At 41.9% G+C, this 13,944-nt stretch overlaps 1 protein-coding gene across 10 annotated transcripts in view; it reads left to right on the top strand.

Moving 5' to 3' along the window:
- The window catches only part of LOC117426165 (nuclear receptor corepressor 2-like), a 127,824-nt gene that overhangs the window by 37,344 nt on the left and 76,536 nt on the right, over positions 1-13,944 (top strand). For all 10 annotated transcript variants that reach the window (XM_059033094.1, XM_059033091.1, XM_059033093.1 and 7 more), the window contains exon 5: positions 12,313-12,495. In XM_059033094.1, the coding sequence (XP_058889077.1) occupies positions 12,313-12,495 (183 nt within the window). The remainder of the gene's footprint in view (positions 1-12,312; positions 12,496-13,944) is intronic.

The raw sequence follows: 13,944 nt of genomic DNA, 5'->3' as shown, positions 1-13,944 counted from the left end.
GGATTCTTTCACACAGCTTTGTTATGCGAGTGCACATCTGTTGCCAGGATTAATCTTTCCAGTGAGTTTCCAGTGGGCGGTTTCAGGCAGCAATTAGTAGGACTGTCGGGGAAGTGGATGGGTCCTGGCACCTGGCCCAGTTGGCCAGGAGTTTAGCAGCAGCGAAACGCTCAATCCCAAATTGAGTGATCCAATATCGGGGACCCAGCTAAATGTTTTCATTTTTAATTGCTTTATAAAAAAGAAAACCTTTTCTGCCTCGGCTCTGGGCTCCTGGGATCTCGCTACACACAAAATCGCTAGCGTGTTTCACCCTTAAACCTTTAACGTACCAAGCACTGGTTAAACTATTAGAGAACGTGTTGCAGCAACAATATCAGTAACGGGTGAAGGAAGGGGGGCTTGTAGCTTTAGTCCTGATGGACTATTCTATCTGGGACTGATGAAACCAGTCTAATTTTTGAACCTGTAATTATGGATTTCGGAAGTACTACCCAGTATGTGGGATGCTTGTTGATGTAGTAGACCATCAGTAGTAAAGTACAACAGTTTAATAGTGTATTAGTGACGGTATGTGCAACAAGAAAACTAAAAAAAGCAGTTTTCAATAGCGACATCTCTCTCCTGGCTGTCCCAGTTTGCTGATGGGACATTATTTAGCAACCACAGCAACAAGACGGGAGCAGCAGCAGCCCGCGTCCCAAAGCAATCCGGCGTCAGTAACGCGGTTCAGAATTGCACAATGTGCTTTCAGCTGCAGGGTTCCTCTGGATCAGTCAGCCTTTTCAGACAACGATCCCGCAATCCAGCATCTTTTATAATGATTTCCTGGAATCCTGGTCTTTTTCCGAATGTCAGGACCACAGCATCTTTTTAAGCCCTTCTTGGCTCCGTTCTCCTGGAATTCGCTCCCCCAGATTGTTCACAAGCATTTCAGAGAAAGCGGTCATCTGACCATTGACTATGTAAGTGGTGTTTGTGGTTGATTTTAGCATTACTGAAGGTACACATCTTGTTTACTGATGGCCTTAATGGTGTAACGATTCAAAAGCATGCTATAGTCCCACCAACTATAAATCACATTTATTTCCCATGAAATAACCATTAGGTGGACGGTAAGTCGTTATGTATGCATCGAGGTACACGTAATACAGACCTCGGGAGTGGGGTGTAGTTCACCACATGGCCCCTAGTGGTTAGGCACATGACAAGTCCACTCAGAGACTTCCCAGACTGGGTCCTCCACGGTACAGTAGCTTGGTGAAAACAGACGATTGGCTTGACAGCAGGAACAGAAGATAAGTGGGTTGCAGTAGCACATGGATTCTATTTCTGTCACTTGGATCCTGGAGCATTGCAGCAAGGGTCTGTTCTAGCAGTGTATGTGCTGGGTACACACTTCTGATTTCGTTCTGTAATGTGTTTTTCTCAGCTCCCTAAACGTAGTTTAACTCATTCTGCAAAGCCCCCTTGCCTCCAAAAAAATGGTTTGGAAGACGCAGGTTAAAGTTAGTGTTAATCTGGTCATAAACAATTTAGACTGCAGTTTGATTTATAAGTAATGGAGTGTTAGCCACAGATTTATTATTCATTTGTATTTATTCACTGTATGTCTCATCCACAGTTGTGTATTGTGTTTTAATAACGTATTTGAAGTAACAACTGGTGGTGGGTGGGGTGGTTACAGAAGTATCTTTGCGGTAAGCAGCAGCAGCAATAAAAGAAAATCTATAAAAACATACAAAAATAGTACCAGACATTTATAAACTAAACCATACTGTAGATAATCCACATTGGTAAACGCCTGTGTGCAAATGTGGTACAATATTGTCTTCGTGTAGAAACGATATGTGCAGAAGAATGCAGCTAAACCACACACAGCTATTACAGCAGCAGCATGGCATTTAGTTTCAGTGGATCCACAGCTATGCTCATGTGTGTCCGCGCTGTAAACCTGGGTTAATAAACGAGTCACTCATTGATGTACCTTATCTGAACGGATTTGATTCTCTTCTCATTGTTGACATTTTTTTTAAAAGGGGAAGCAGTTTAACCCCCCTTGGCTCTGAAGCCTCCTGAAGACTTGGCACAGACTCTTGTGGTGTTTTGTCATTTTCAAAGTCTGACCCTCTTGATCAGAACCCTTCCGTGCTAGTGAGGGGAACGGGGAATGGGGAATGCATGGCAAGCAGCAGGCAGTTGGGGTTCTTTCTAAGAAAACAAAACTATCATTTGGTTTCCCTCTATGGGTCCCTGCCAATGGGAAAGGGATCTCTGAAAGACCACTGCTGTGCTCATCAGTGCAATCAGTATTATTTACTAACCAATGTCCTTATTTTACACAGGGGAACTGTTTCTGAAAAGACTCCTCAAAGATACATTTCAGAATTTTCTGTTTCTTAAAATGACAACTTGTGGTTGTGCGACGGAAATTTCTGTCCCCTCTGAAACCGATTTCTTTCTGCTGTTCCATTTACTAACTCAAGGGTTGTTGAAATTACAGCTGCATGCCCCTAGTGGTCATGTTAGGGTATTGTTGTGTTTCTGTGTTTTTTGTTAATTGCTTTCTCGTAGTCAGCTTGTGGTCGGTAGCCTGTGATATAAAGCTGAGTCATTAGCTTGTTGGGGATAGTGCTGCACTGGTGGGATTCGGGATTATATTTCCTCATGGAAAATGAAGTAAGCATAGTATTATACTGTGTTTGTGTTGTGTGTTTTTCAATTCAATTGTAATTTACATTTCAATAACTTCAATAAGGGAGATTCTTCCAGATTACTTTAGTTCGAAACAAAAGAAAAATCACTGAAGGAAGAAAATCTTGCGTAAAGGAAACCATTGCATTTCTTAAAACATTTTGTAGCAGTTTAGTTCCTATAAAATGCTGAAAAAAACCCTCTCCGTCACATTTATTCCCTAATAACAATGCCTTCAGTAAGGAATTTTGAATGCAGTTAATTAGCACATCATACACATCTGACAGGTGGCCTCAGAGTGGAATTACAGAGGCCTAGTGGTTTGAGCTGATGGCTGGGAGCCAGGAGGTCATAGTTGTGAATTATTTGCTCAACCACTGACTGACTGAGAGATGCTGGTTGTAACTCTCCCCTTTTCTTGTTTACCTCAGGCTGTGTGCACTTCAAGTTAAGAAGACTAAACATTCTACGAGTCTTTCATCCTTTTTAAAGGGAGTTATTACAATTTGGTATTGTTTTTTTTTTTTTTTTTTGCTTGTGGAGTAAATATCTGAGAAACAAGTGAACATGTTCATTGATAAACCTGTAAAATATATAAACCGCTGTTGAAAAGCAGTCAGTCATTACCAGGGTTAATTTCATGGAGCTGGCATCGTTATAAGTGCATTATTTCACATCTCTCAATGTTATTGGGTCTGTACTGCAATGCCTCACGACCTTGCATTACAGTAAACGTGTAGAGTGAGGACAACATACTGCTAGAACAACACAAAGGTAATAAACTATAAAAAAAACATTTTCCAGCAGGTGGAAAGATTCATGCAGCCTTTTGTCCTCCAAAGCAGCTAAAAACTGTCCTTCGTTTCCGGTTTGCGTCTGTCTCTGCCCTGTTACATTGGCACCTTAACCTGATTCTCACAGACTTGCTGCAGCCGAGTGCTGAGGTTAGAAGAGGAAGTTTGTAAGGGGCAATGTTTTACAATGCATTCTGTCTGCGTGATGATGTTAAAAGCTATGTACTGTACCACATCTGCAGACGAGCCTGGCTCTTACACAGTGGTTAAGACTTGTGGAGTGTGTGGTAGCCAGCCTCTGTGCAGTTACATATGACGCAGACCCTTTGACATGCTGTACCTCAAGGCCATACTGTTATCTTTATTTTATCTAAATTATCTCCAGAACAATCTTGAATCGAGTTGCTTGACTTAAATGAGGGCGACATAAGAGAATATGAGAGAGGCAGTGTCTTCTGTAATCCTGCAATGGGTACATTATTAAAAGTGTACCCCAGGGTGTTTACATTCCTACGCTCTCCACAGACCGCTGCCATCTGACATCTCTTATATATTTATATAAAGGTTACAGCCTTTAAAGTGCAGGCAGTGGCTTGTGTTTTTTCAAAGGGCTGCTCTGCGTATGAAGGGATGAGATTGCTCTGTATTTTCCAACGTTGTTGTGTTTTTTAGGTGACGTTATCAAACCGCTCATTTGGTTACGTTGTTTTTAGGGGTGTGTGTTTCCACATACGGTTGCCCAAAGTCTTCAAAGAGAGCTCTTCAGAGTTGTTTTTTTTGCCCATGTTCTTTTCACACTTGCAAACAGGCTGAACTCCCAAAGTCATTTCAAGTTTTAGTGTTTGATATTCATGAAACTGTTCTCTGTCTTTAACTAACCCATGTGTTAAAGCTTTGTGAGTAGGGCCCAGTGTCCCAGGTCTCCTTGTTTTTTGCCCTCCCAATCCAATTCATTATTCTACCCAGAGTGCAGCTTGACAGTTTCTAAAGACACCCCTCCAAATCTAGATGCAGCTGTTCCCCATACACAGTAGGGTACTTTCTCCCACTGGGGATGCACAAGTACTGTATATACATAGATGTACAGTATTGTAGATCACACATACCCTGTAGACATACACGATGGAGAACAGCTTATCCAATTCTGATGACATTTATTTATCCTACGTTATGAGGGTCTGGGGATATATGGAGTAAACTGTCCTTCTGTTCTTTGGTTGACATGTCAAACAAACTGTAGGCCATTGTGATTTCCATAGCTCTAGTACTGTATTTCACGCTATGATGGGGGACGTGTGAGTATTCATAAGAAAAACGAAGCTTGTCCGGTTCCTTGCAGCTGAACAATCTCAAAACGTGGTCAAATTGAGTCTTAAAGGATCCAAGTGATTCTGCCTCATGACTAGGTAGCCCATTTCATAGCCGCACCACTCTCTGTGTGAAGAAGTGTCTCTTTCCCTCTATCCTAAGTCTGTCTTCACTTCATTTAAAGTGCTTTAAAGTGTTTTTGAAAGTGCTTGAAAGTACAGCATTCTGTTGCTGGTCACACAGTCCTGGACACAGGAGACACTGGAATGAAATTGTGATGAATGCCAGCTCCAGATCTGTATATAATGTGGGTCTAAAAATATACAGTCAGGTAATTTAATTTTGGAAATTGGGGGCGAAAAAAAAAAAGCAGTGAGATTTTAATTTCAAGATTTGACAGTCAGTGGCCCAGTTTTGCTTTATCTGTAATTGTCAGTGTTTGCATTTAATACAGGTCATAGGTTATGGGTAGTTAATTGCGTTGATGAGTTATTTCCATGGAAAGAGTCTTGAACTGGAGTTTGCCTGGATTCAAACTTTCCCTGAACCCAGGTCTGTCTTCTAATATGTTTTATGGTGGTCCTTGCCCCTGCCTGTGTCGCAAAGTGATGTATTTCTTCGCCCGGGATTGATTGTCACTGACCGCTTATCTCGCTTCATCCAGTGAGTTCTTAAAGCATGAGGATAGGATCTGAATTTTTATGGCCACTCATACTAAAGAGTTTACCCATCACCTTAACAAGAGCGTTTTCATGCAGCCGAGATTTCAAGCATAGCAAACACCTCTGTGCTTTGATTGAATCGGGTAACCTGTCCTTTCCCCTGTAATATAGGCACAGATAAAAACAAAGTGCCAGTTTCTTCATTGTTCTTGACTGTCTGCATATCAAACAACACTCTAATAACTGCAGAGCCTCAAACATTACACACTTCCTTCCTTTGGGTTACATTGGGTTGTGTTTTAGCACTGTTCTGCACTTCTGTTTTTCAATGTAATCGCGATACAGCTTCCTTAAGAAATCCCCCGTTAGGTTGAACAGAACGCTGGGAGAGCAAAAATACTTTGTGGTAAAAAGGACTGAATACTGATTTGACATTTATCTGTGCCTGGTGAGATTCAATCAAACATCTGCACGCTGCAAATTAATTTGGTCTGTGTAGAACCAGTGCTTGTTTCTTTAGATACTAGGTTAATAGACATTCCATGTTTCTATTAAAAGATTGCTGTACACTGTTTTTTGAATAAAAAAAAAGTCTTACTTCCAGAAACAATTCTATGGTATCTGTGTACTTAACACCTTGGGGACTTCTGTAGCAGTATCACCCTAGACATCCTAATGGTGAGACAGCAATCTCAGGTTGCTCCAGTAAATGCATCACTGAATGGTATTAGGTCATGTACTCACCAAGGTAAAATAGAAACCATTTAGGTAAAGAAGAAATACTTGTTGATGTTCTGTTGATATGTGAAGTGGTGAAGGTCAGAGCAGAGTGGACAGGCATTGATGAATGGTACTGTGCTTTCTCATTTATGACTGTCAAGAGGATAGATGTAAAGAAACGCCAGGGCTGTCAGTTCAGTGGATGGGTTGGCCAGACGAGTTTAATAGGTTATTCCGCTCTTGCTGTTGAAATCGAGCTCCAGGCATTAGCTGCTGTAGCCCCTTTTCTTACAGAAATCCGGCCTTCTGAACTGCAGTCTTTCTTGTGCAGTAACTGGTGCGTGAGGCTGTGCTTGGCAACTGCAAAGGGCAGCACTCATGTTTTACCTGATAAAGTGACCCAGAAGTGTATTCCTCTTGTGCTCCTGAGCTGTGAATAGCTACAATATGTCCTTTAACTGTGATTCCCAGCACCCCATCACACAACAAAATGATATTTTCTGTGAGTAAAGTCATTGTCAGGGAGTATTCCACTTGCTGTGTGGCTAAGAAGCTGGCTAGATTGGGGGCTGTTAAACACAGCAAGAGGAGCACTGTGCCTTAAATCTCATTTCACTGAGAAGCCCTAATCTAGCTGTACACTTTACGGTTTGTTGAGACTGGATAGATTTCAGGTTTGATACTGTGGCTAAAGGCACTTCCCCTTTAAGGTTGTGGTGTTGGTATTTGTAACAGCTCAGCAGTTGGCTGTGCCTGGAGAGGGTTAAAACAGAAGCCTGCTTGAAGCTGTGGTGTGTTGACATTGAGGCAGGCGTATTGGAAAAGTAATCAAATCACGTCTGTGATTGTGTTTCTCAGGTCACTTGTTCTGACACGTTGCGCATTAGGGGTTACCTTTACCACTGAGGATGTGTAATGCACGCAGTGTGAAGCCTGAAGGAGGATTGAGCTTGCCAACTCTCTAGCTTGGCAGAAAATTTAATAAAATACAAATTCAAATGAGACTCCTTTCTACCAAGTGGAAACGTTTGGATGGAAAATAATTCCTCTGTGAAGGAGCCACATTGCATTCCTCTCCATGTTTATTAGAACAGCTCACCAGATACAGTACTGCCTGGACACACACACTGCCATCTGCTGGAAATCAAGGAAACCTGCAGCATTTCTCAGAATGGGGCAGTTTTACAGAGGCAATACAAAAATCCTGGAAAGGATGCGATTCCAGGATCAAACGGCCTGCTTTGCTATTGAGTTTCTGGTGGAACACAGGGTGTAGACTCTTGTCAGGCATTACAGTTCACATCTTGTTTGTTTCCTAATGAACACTTCACTTGCATTTTACGGTGTGTCGTCATGGGGGGTTTGTGCAAAAATCTGAGCGTGTTTGGATGTATATTCACAATAATATTCACAGCATTGCTTTTGTGACCTCCATGTGTCACGTTTTCTCAGCTCTTGTAATACATTATCACAGAGAAGTCAGTGAAACCAGAACATTCATGAAGTCCCATCAAACCTGCTTGACAATCCTTTTAGCAAATGTTATTCTCTTTGGAAAGCAGAAGGGGTCTAAACGCTCCACACATAACATAAACCAAAACGCGTCTGCAATTCTTGCCTTGCACAGGTAGGGGCATATTTGGCCCCTTTGTAATGATAAGGCATGACTTTTATTCATTTTGTAAGGTCAACAAATGAAACAATAATCACAGTTCCTGCGATGGCTGTACACCTGTTTCATGTCTTATTATTTTCATGTTGCATCTCCGTTAAACTGGGCTGTTCCGCTACGTGGTTGAGCATTTTTAACACTGCTTAATAAAGCAAAATGAAATATCTTTCCCATATTCCTTACAAAAAGAACATGGCTTATAACACTTCAGGAATCTACAGTATAAGTATACTGCCAGAGAATATGTAGATTAAAAGTTCCTAAATTTGCCTGATTTATTCTTGGTTACTCCGGTGCTGTAGGAAAGTCAAAGAGCCAGCAGCTTACCTTGTATTTAGCACTATACAAATAATGGCCCTGGGGAAGGCTCCTTGTTGGGCTTGGAAGTCAAATTCATTTATTTTTTTGACAAAACTGAGCATGTGCAGGTAATGTTTCTGGTATTGATCAGCTGTTGACAGACAGGCAGTCAGTGTTATTTTCCAGACTGCTGAAACCAACCCCAGCCTTCAAAATGCGTCCCAGATTGTGTGTATGAAGGCTCAGGGCTTGTTTTCACTTCGTCTGAGCTCCCAGAAACAGCCCAGGAAGCACCGGGGCTTGATACCAGATGCTGAGTCTGGTGCGTGAAGCCACTCGAGATTTATGACCTTCATAAAGCTATACCTGGCAGATGCTGGATTTGCAGAAATCCTTGATTTATTGGGGCTGTGAGGAATCAAGTGGTACAGGAACAACAGTCCTGTTTACACAAGCACTTCCCTCAGATTCACACCGCACATCCTGAGCATTTCCACTGCAGGGAGTAAAGGTGAAAACTGTGCACAGTACATGGCTCTGTAATAGAAACACAGCAAGACTCCCACACAGTGCAGCACTTTGCACTATTTCATTAGAGCTTCACTTTGTGATTGATCTGTGAAACTCAAGTGAGTTACCTGGACTGGTAATGCAATACAGTGGGAGTTTCATTATCATCCCTGTTGTGTGGAACCTCTCATAAAATCTTGATGCTCCAGCATATCTGAACTATCCTCATATTTCTGCAAAGGCTATTGTATGTGTACGTGGTATTGTACCTCCAGTGTACCATGTTTAGACTCCTGTGTTGATTGGGTGGCTTGGTCCCTTTTAATGCTTGAGCCTTGTAAGTTCAGCACCTGCCGATGAGCAAACACAGGGAGAAGTAAATGCTTCTAGCTTGTAGTTCAGTTTGAAATCTACTCCCCCCAGATGAGGCTTGACGACGATCTCTTGATAGCTGATAGATTGATTCATAGTCCTGTGTAACAAAAACCTTGCAGACGCAAAGCAGTATTCAGATGACTTTGTTGACAAGATCTGTAAAGGTTGTATGCTATTGGGTCATTCCTGCTGCCTGACTGAAAATCAATAAGTGTTGAAGGGCTTTATAGCCGCAAAATGAAATACTAAGGATCCCCATACCTTAAACGGCTACAGTATTGATTCAGTACCTTCAGTCATCAATTGGGAGTGATTTATTTATTGTGAAATTCTTCTAAGGCAAAGTGGATGTTGCAGTGTACATGTGTCACCAAGAGTAGGCAGTGAGCCAGCAGCTGTTTGCATCATGCCAGTTTCTTTCCTCATTTTCACCCTCTTTGTGACCAGTATAGCCAATTTGTACAAAACAAACTGCCCGATTCACCTCAACCCACTCGCCCACTCCTCCCTAACAGCACAAAGGCCAATGCAGCTCTGAACTCACTGTGGGTCTCCAGCCCAGATCCACAACTTAGCACATGTACAATTTTTCTGTATAAGGCAGGACGATAAAGTGAAGAAATTAGTTAAAAAGAAATTAAATACAAATCCAGACTTCAGAGCAAGCAAATGCTAAATGTATTACCCAGTATTGAAACAGAAATTGCTTTGTACCAACCTTTTTAAGGACTAAAAATAATGCAAGGTCAAGACCTTTCATCGTCCAAGAGAAAAATACTTGCATGGCAGTAATCCATCTGCTTCTAAAGAGCTGAGAAAAAACATGCAGGCAATTCAGTCTACAAGAGAAGCGGACACCCACATACTTTATCAGAGGAAGGCATTCTTGTATTGTGTATGAACTGTGAAGATTGTGCTGGCTGTGGTAATAAAACTAGACATAAATAATGCATTTTTTCTTATTTAGTCATTGGAAATGTTTTTCTAAAATCCCTAAAGTTTCTGTGAGATTGCTAAAGCCTCTCATCGTTCAAGGTGAGGTGCTGTAGGCAAGCATTATTACGTCCTTTTATCTGAGTGAGTCGTATTTCAGAAGTTTTAAAATGACAGTAAAAGAAAATCCCTGTTCGTTCATAATTGAATAAAATGACTTTCAGGAAAGGGAGTGGGAGACAACAGAAAAGCCATCTTCAGAAAGCAGCCAAACCAGTGAGGATTTCCTTTAACAAAGGCTGTCGAATATATTCCCTCCTAGACGAGAATATAATGTGTCGATACATTTCCTGTGTAGAGCGAAGCCTGTCTTTAAAGAAACATTGCCACTTTCTCCTTCATCAGGGAAGTCTACATTTTCACGCACAGTACTGTATGTAAAGCTGAGGGAACATGAAGCCACTTTTTCAGGAACAACGGCTTGAAACCTGGTTTCAGGAGACCGGGAGACCTGGTTTGAGGCAACTTTGCTGTATCAAACCCCCAAGTCTCCCCTGGTGTGCCATACAGTGGCCTGAAACCAAGTTCCAAGCCACAAAGTGGCCTCATGTTCCTTCAGCTTAACACATTTATATTGTTCTCAGAAGTCTTTAGAACTCAGTTTTTCAGTTTGTATGCTCAGTAGTTTGCCTTGTGGGGGGGAAAAGAAAATAAACTCTTTAACTGCTTGCAAAGCAAACTACAAACAGCAATAAACAAAGTCAAGAATGACTAGAAAAATAACAAGAGCAAGGTAAAAGCACTGTTTAAAAAAGGACATGAAAATATACATTTTGAGCTTCTTACTATTTAAAAAAGAAAAAAAAAATTATCTTGGTTTGAATGTGATGTTGTTTCACACCCCTTAATGCTTTGAATGTGTTTTGTGATTTCTGTATTCACTCGCGTACAGGTAAGACTAGAGCACTGAAGGCACATTGGCTTGAGCGCAGTAACTTGACCTGTTCAGTTCAAGTTTATCGAGCTGCAAGTCTCTGCTCGACAGATCAGTGGGATTGATTTTAATTTCATGCATTTACAATTACAAGCTAAATATGCTAAATCAAATGCATCCTACAGTGCTTGTGGGAATGGTAAGCTAGAATAATTCTGGCTAAAGGTCTGGATGTCCTTTGGAAGCTTCCTGGAAGAATGGTCTGACAAGTGCTCATATCCTTGGCAATCCCCCATCTTCTTACTGAATCTCTTTGCTCCGTGCAGCAGTCCATTTTAACTAAGATAGTTCAGGTAAAGAAGAACTTGAGGCTTCAGCATTTTAAACAATGCCCCTGAATAAAACTATACACCTGTTTCATATTTATGAACTACAGTACAAGTATAATACAAGATTCCATCTCAAATGTGTATATACAGTACCAGTTTATGGAACCACTCACAGTTTACAGGCTTGATATTAAATATTATCACATTTCGGTGTCACTGGTCAGACTCGCAGTTTCTCAGCAGTTTAAGTCCATTTCAGGTTTTAATATGAACCTTGTCTTCAAGGATGCTTATAATTTAAAATCAGGAGTGACTCATTAGGCTTATGATACAGCCTCAAATGGCTTCACCTGCATTTACTTAACAGTTTTAAAAAGAAAAAAACAGCACATTGTAAGTTCTGATATTATGTAGTTATGTTTTTGACCAGGTTTTCGTGACAATTGCCACCGTACCTTGACCTACGTCCTTCCACGAGGTCCCCTCACATAGAATGGGCACAGGGCAAACAAGCTATTACACTTGCAGCAACTCGCTTAACCTCCGCGGTCTGTAGTATTTCCGTGGGCAAATAAAATAGTAAATTAATGATTAGCCCGGCTGAGGCGCAGGTCCCTGGAGTTCAACAGCTGGCCCCCAGACACAGAGAACGTGTTGGAGTCCTTGACAGTGAGGGGGAGGGGCAGGGTGAGGCGTTCTGCGGTAGCTGGTGTAGAGAGAAGGGGTCCTGAGAGGGAGGCTTTCAGGATTAACGAAACGGAAGGGCCCACCTGTTGTCGGCTCATGTTAGTTTGACAAGAGTCCATCTGGAGTGAGTCACTGAAATACAGTCCTCTGGGAGTGGGAAGAGGGCCTTTTAATTGGGGGGGGAACCACAGGATTAAAAAAAAAAAAAAAAAAAAAAAAAATGAATCCAGTACATTGATATTTAGTGTGACTGTTAGCATAAGATATAATATACACATTTATCTGCTTGACTGCTTGAGTGTTCTATGTTTGTACGCCTTGCTCACAATCTCCAGATCTGAGCACTGCCCTCGCTTTTGCCTCTTGATAACGCGTCACTTTTTTCTTCCCTCAGGAGCGTGGCGGTGGGATAGGTAAACTGGAGCCCGTCTCCCCGGTAAGCCCTGCCCAGCTGGAGGGGGAGCTGGACCTGGTACCAGCCCGCTTCTCCAAGGAGGAACTGATCCAGAACATGGACAGAGTGGACCGCGAGATCACTATGGTGGAGCAGCAGATCTCCAAACTCAGGAAGAAGCAGGTCAGTGGAGTCGAATCGCCAGGGATTTGCTTGTATTTAGCCACAATGCTGTGCATTTGGGACCAGTCACTTTATTAAATCAATCTAGAATGTAAGCTTGTTATTAGACAAGACTGTAAGGTAGTCATATGTGTGGCTCATACAGCCTTGAATGCTGTTCTGACAACACTGGATCTCAGTTCCTTTAGGCCCTGTGGTGGGTGTTTCTTTTATCTAGTTACAATATTATTGGGGCATGTGTGCAGTTTTTGTTTTTTTGAAACAGTATATGGAAAAAAAAACACGACAGAATGGAGCACTAATCCCAAGTGAGTCCATACTTTAGTGCTGGACATTTGTCTTCTGTACAAATGCTTTTAGTAAGTGGAGCAGTTTATTTTGATAGCAACGTTTGAAACCCTTCCACAACCACATCCACACAGCTCTTTCTCATTTCAGAAAATAGGTTACAAAATGTAAAAATGAAAGCAAGAGAAGCATCCCAGAAGGGTAGGAGAGTAAGGCTACGTTTCAGGCTGTTAAACCACTCGCATTCTCCCTCTTGGCCGAGAGCCACGTCATGTTTTAGAAAACTGCATTCCGCAGCAACATCCTTATTAATGGGCTGCTTGCAGTGGTGGACACAGCCTGCCTCTCTCCCTCTCTCCTTCCTGCACTTGGCAGTTTTTCACGGTATGGTTTCATAAATCAAAGACACCTGTTTTCTGTTGCTCATTATACGGGAGGTGGGGGCGGAGGGGGGGAAGGAGGCTTAGGGAATGGTTTAGAGTAGTTTCCGATGCCAAAGAAAATGAAACGCCCCTTCGATGGCATTTTCCTTTGTTTTTCGCTCTTGGAACCAAAACACCTGGAGCAGTTAGAAACGGCAGAGGGATATGAGGCTGGGGAATACATCTGCATTTTACCAAAATGTGGAACATGGTTGATTTAACCAGGGAAATGGGTTTAATCTCAGTGATTCTGTATGAAAACAGAATGAAGCATTAGAGGCTACCCTCCAGGCTCTGGGTCACTGAAGCAGAAAGCACCATTTGCTAAGCACCCATGCTCATTCATGATAGTGTGATTAGGTTACTAGCTACACCTGGAGTGAGCGTGTTAGAAGCAAGTTGAACACCTATCAATGACATGGAGTCTTGGAAGAACACCTGGATTGAGAGCTAAACACTCAATTAGAGCCCCTTACATTTGATGTTTTTTTGTGCATACTGCAATGGGAGATTTCCTGCCGTTACTTGTAGGGATAGGGGGATTTTTGTTTTTAAATATGACAATGGGTCTTTATTTATTTATTCATTTAGCCTATGTATTGGAAGTTAGCCAGGTCAGTAGGAACTTTCTTTTACAAGGTGTTCTGTTTCAGTTTCCAAAATGTTTCCATCTTGAGTTCAGTTTCCTGCTATCAGCTGGCATCTTAAAACCAGTGTTTTAAGAAAATGTTGGCAGTGA

Source organism: Acipenser ruthenus, chromosome 11 (assembly GCF_902713425.1).
Source record: "Acipenser ruthenus chromosome 11, fAciRut3.2 maternal haplotype, whole genome shotgun sequence".
In the NCBI taxonomy this organism is placed as follows: Eukaryota; Metazoa; Chordata; class Actinopteri; order Acipenseriformes; family Acipenseridae; genus Acipenser; species Acipenser ruthenus.
This window is presented reverse-complemented; position numbering and strand designations above follow the sequence as displayed.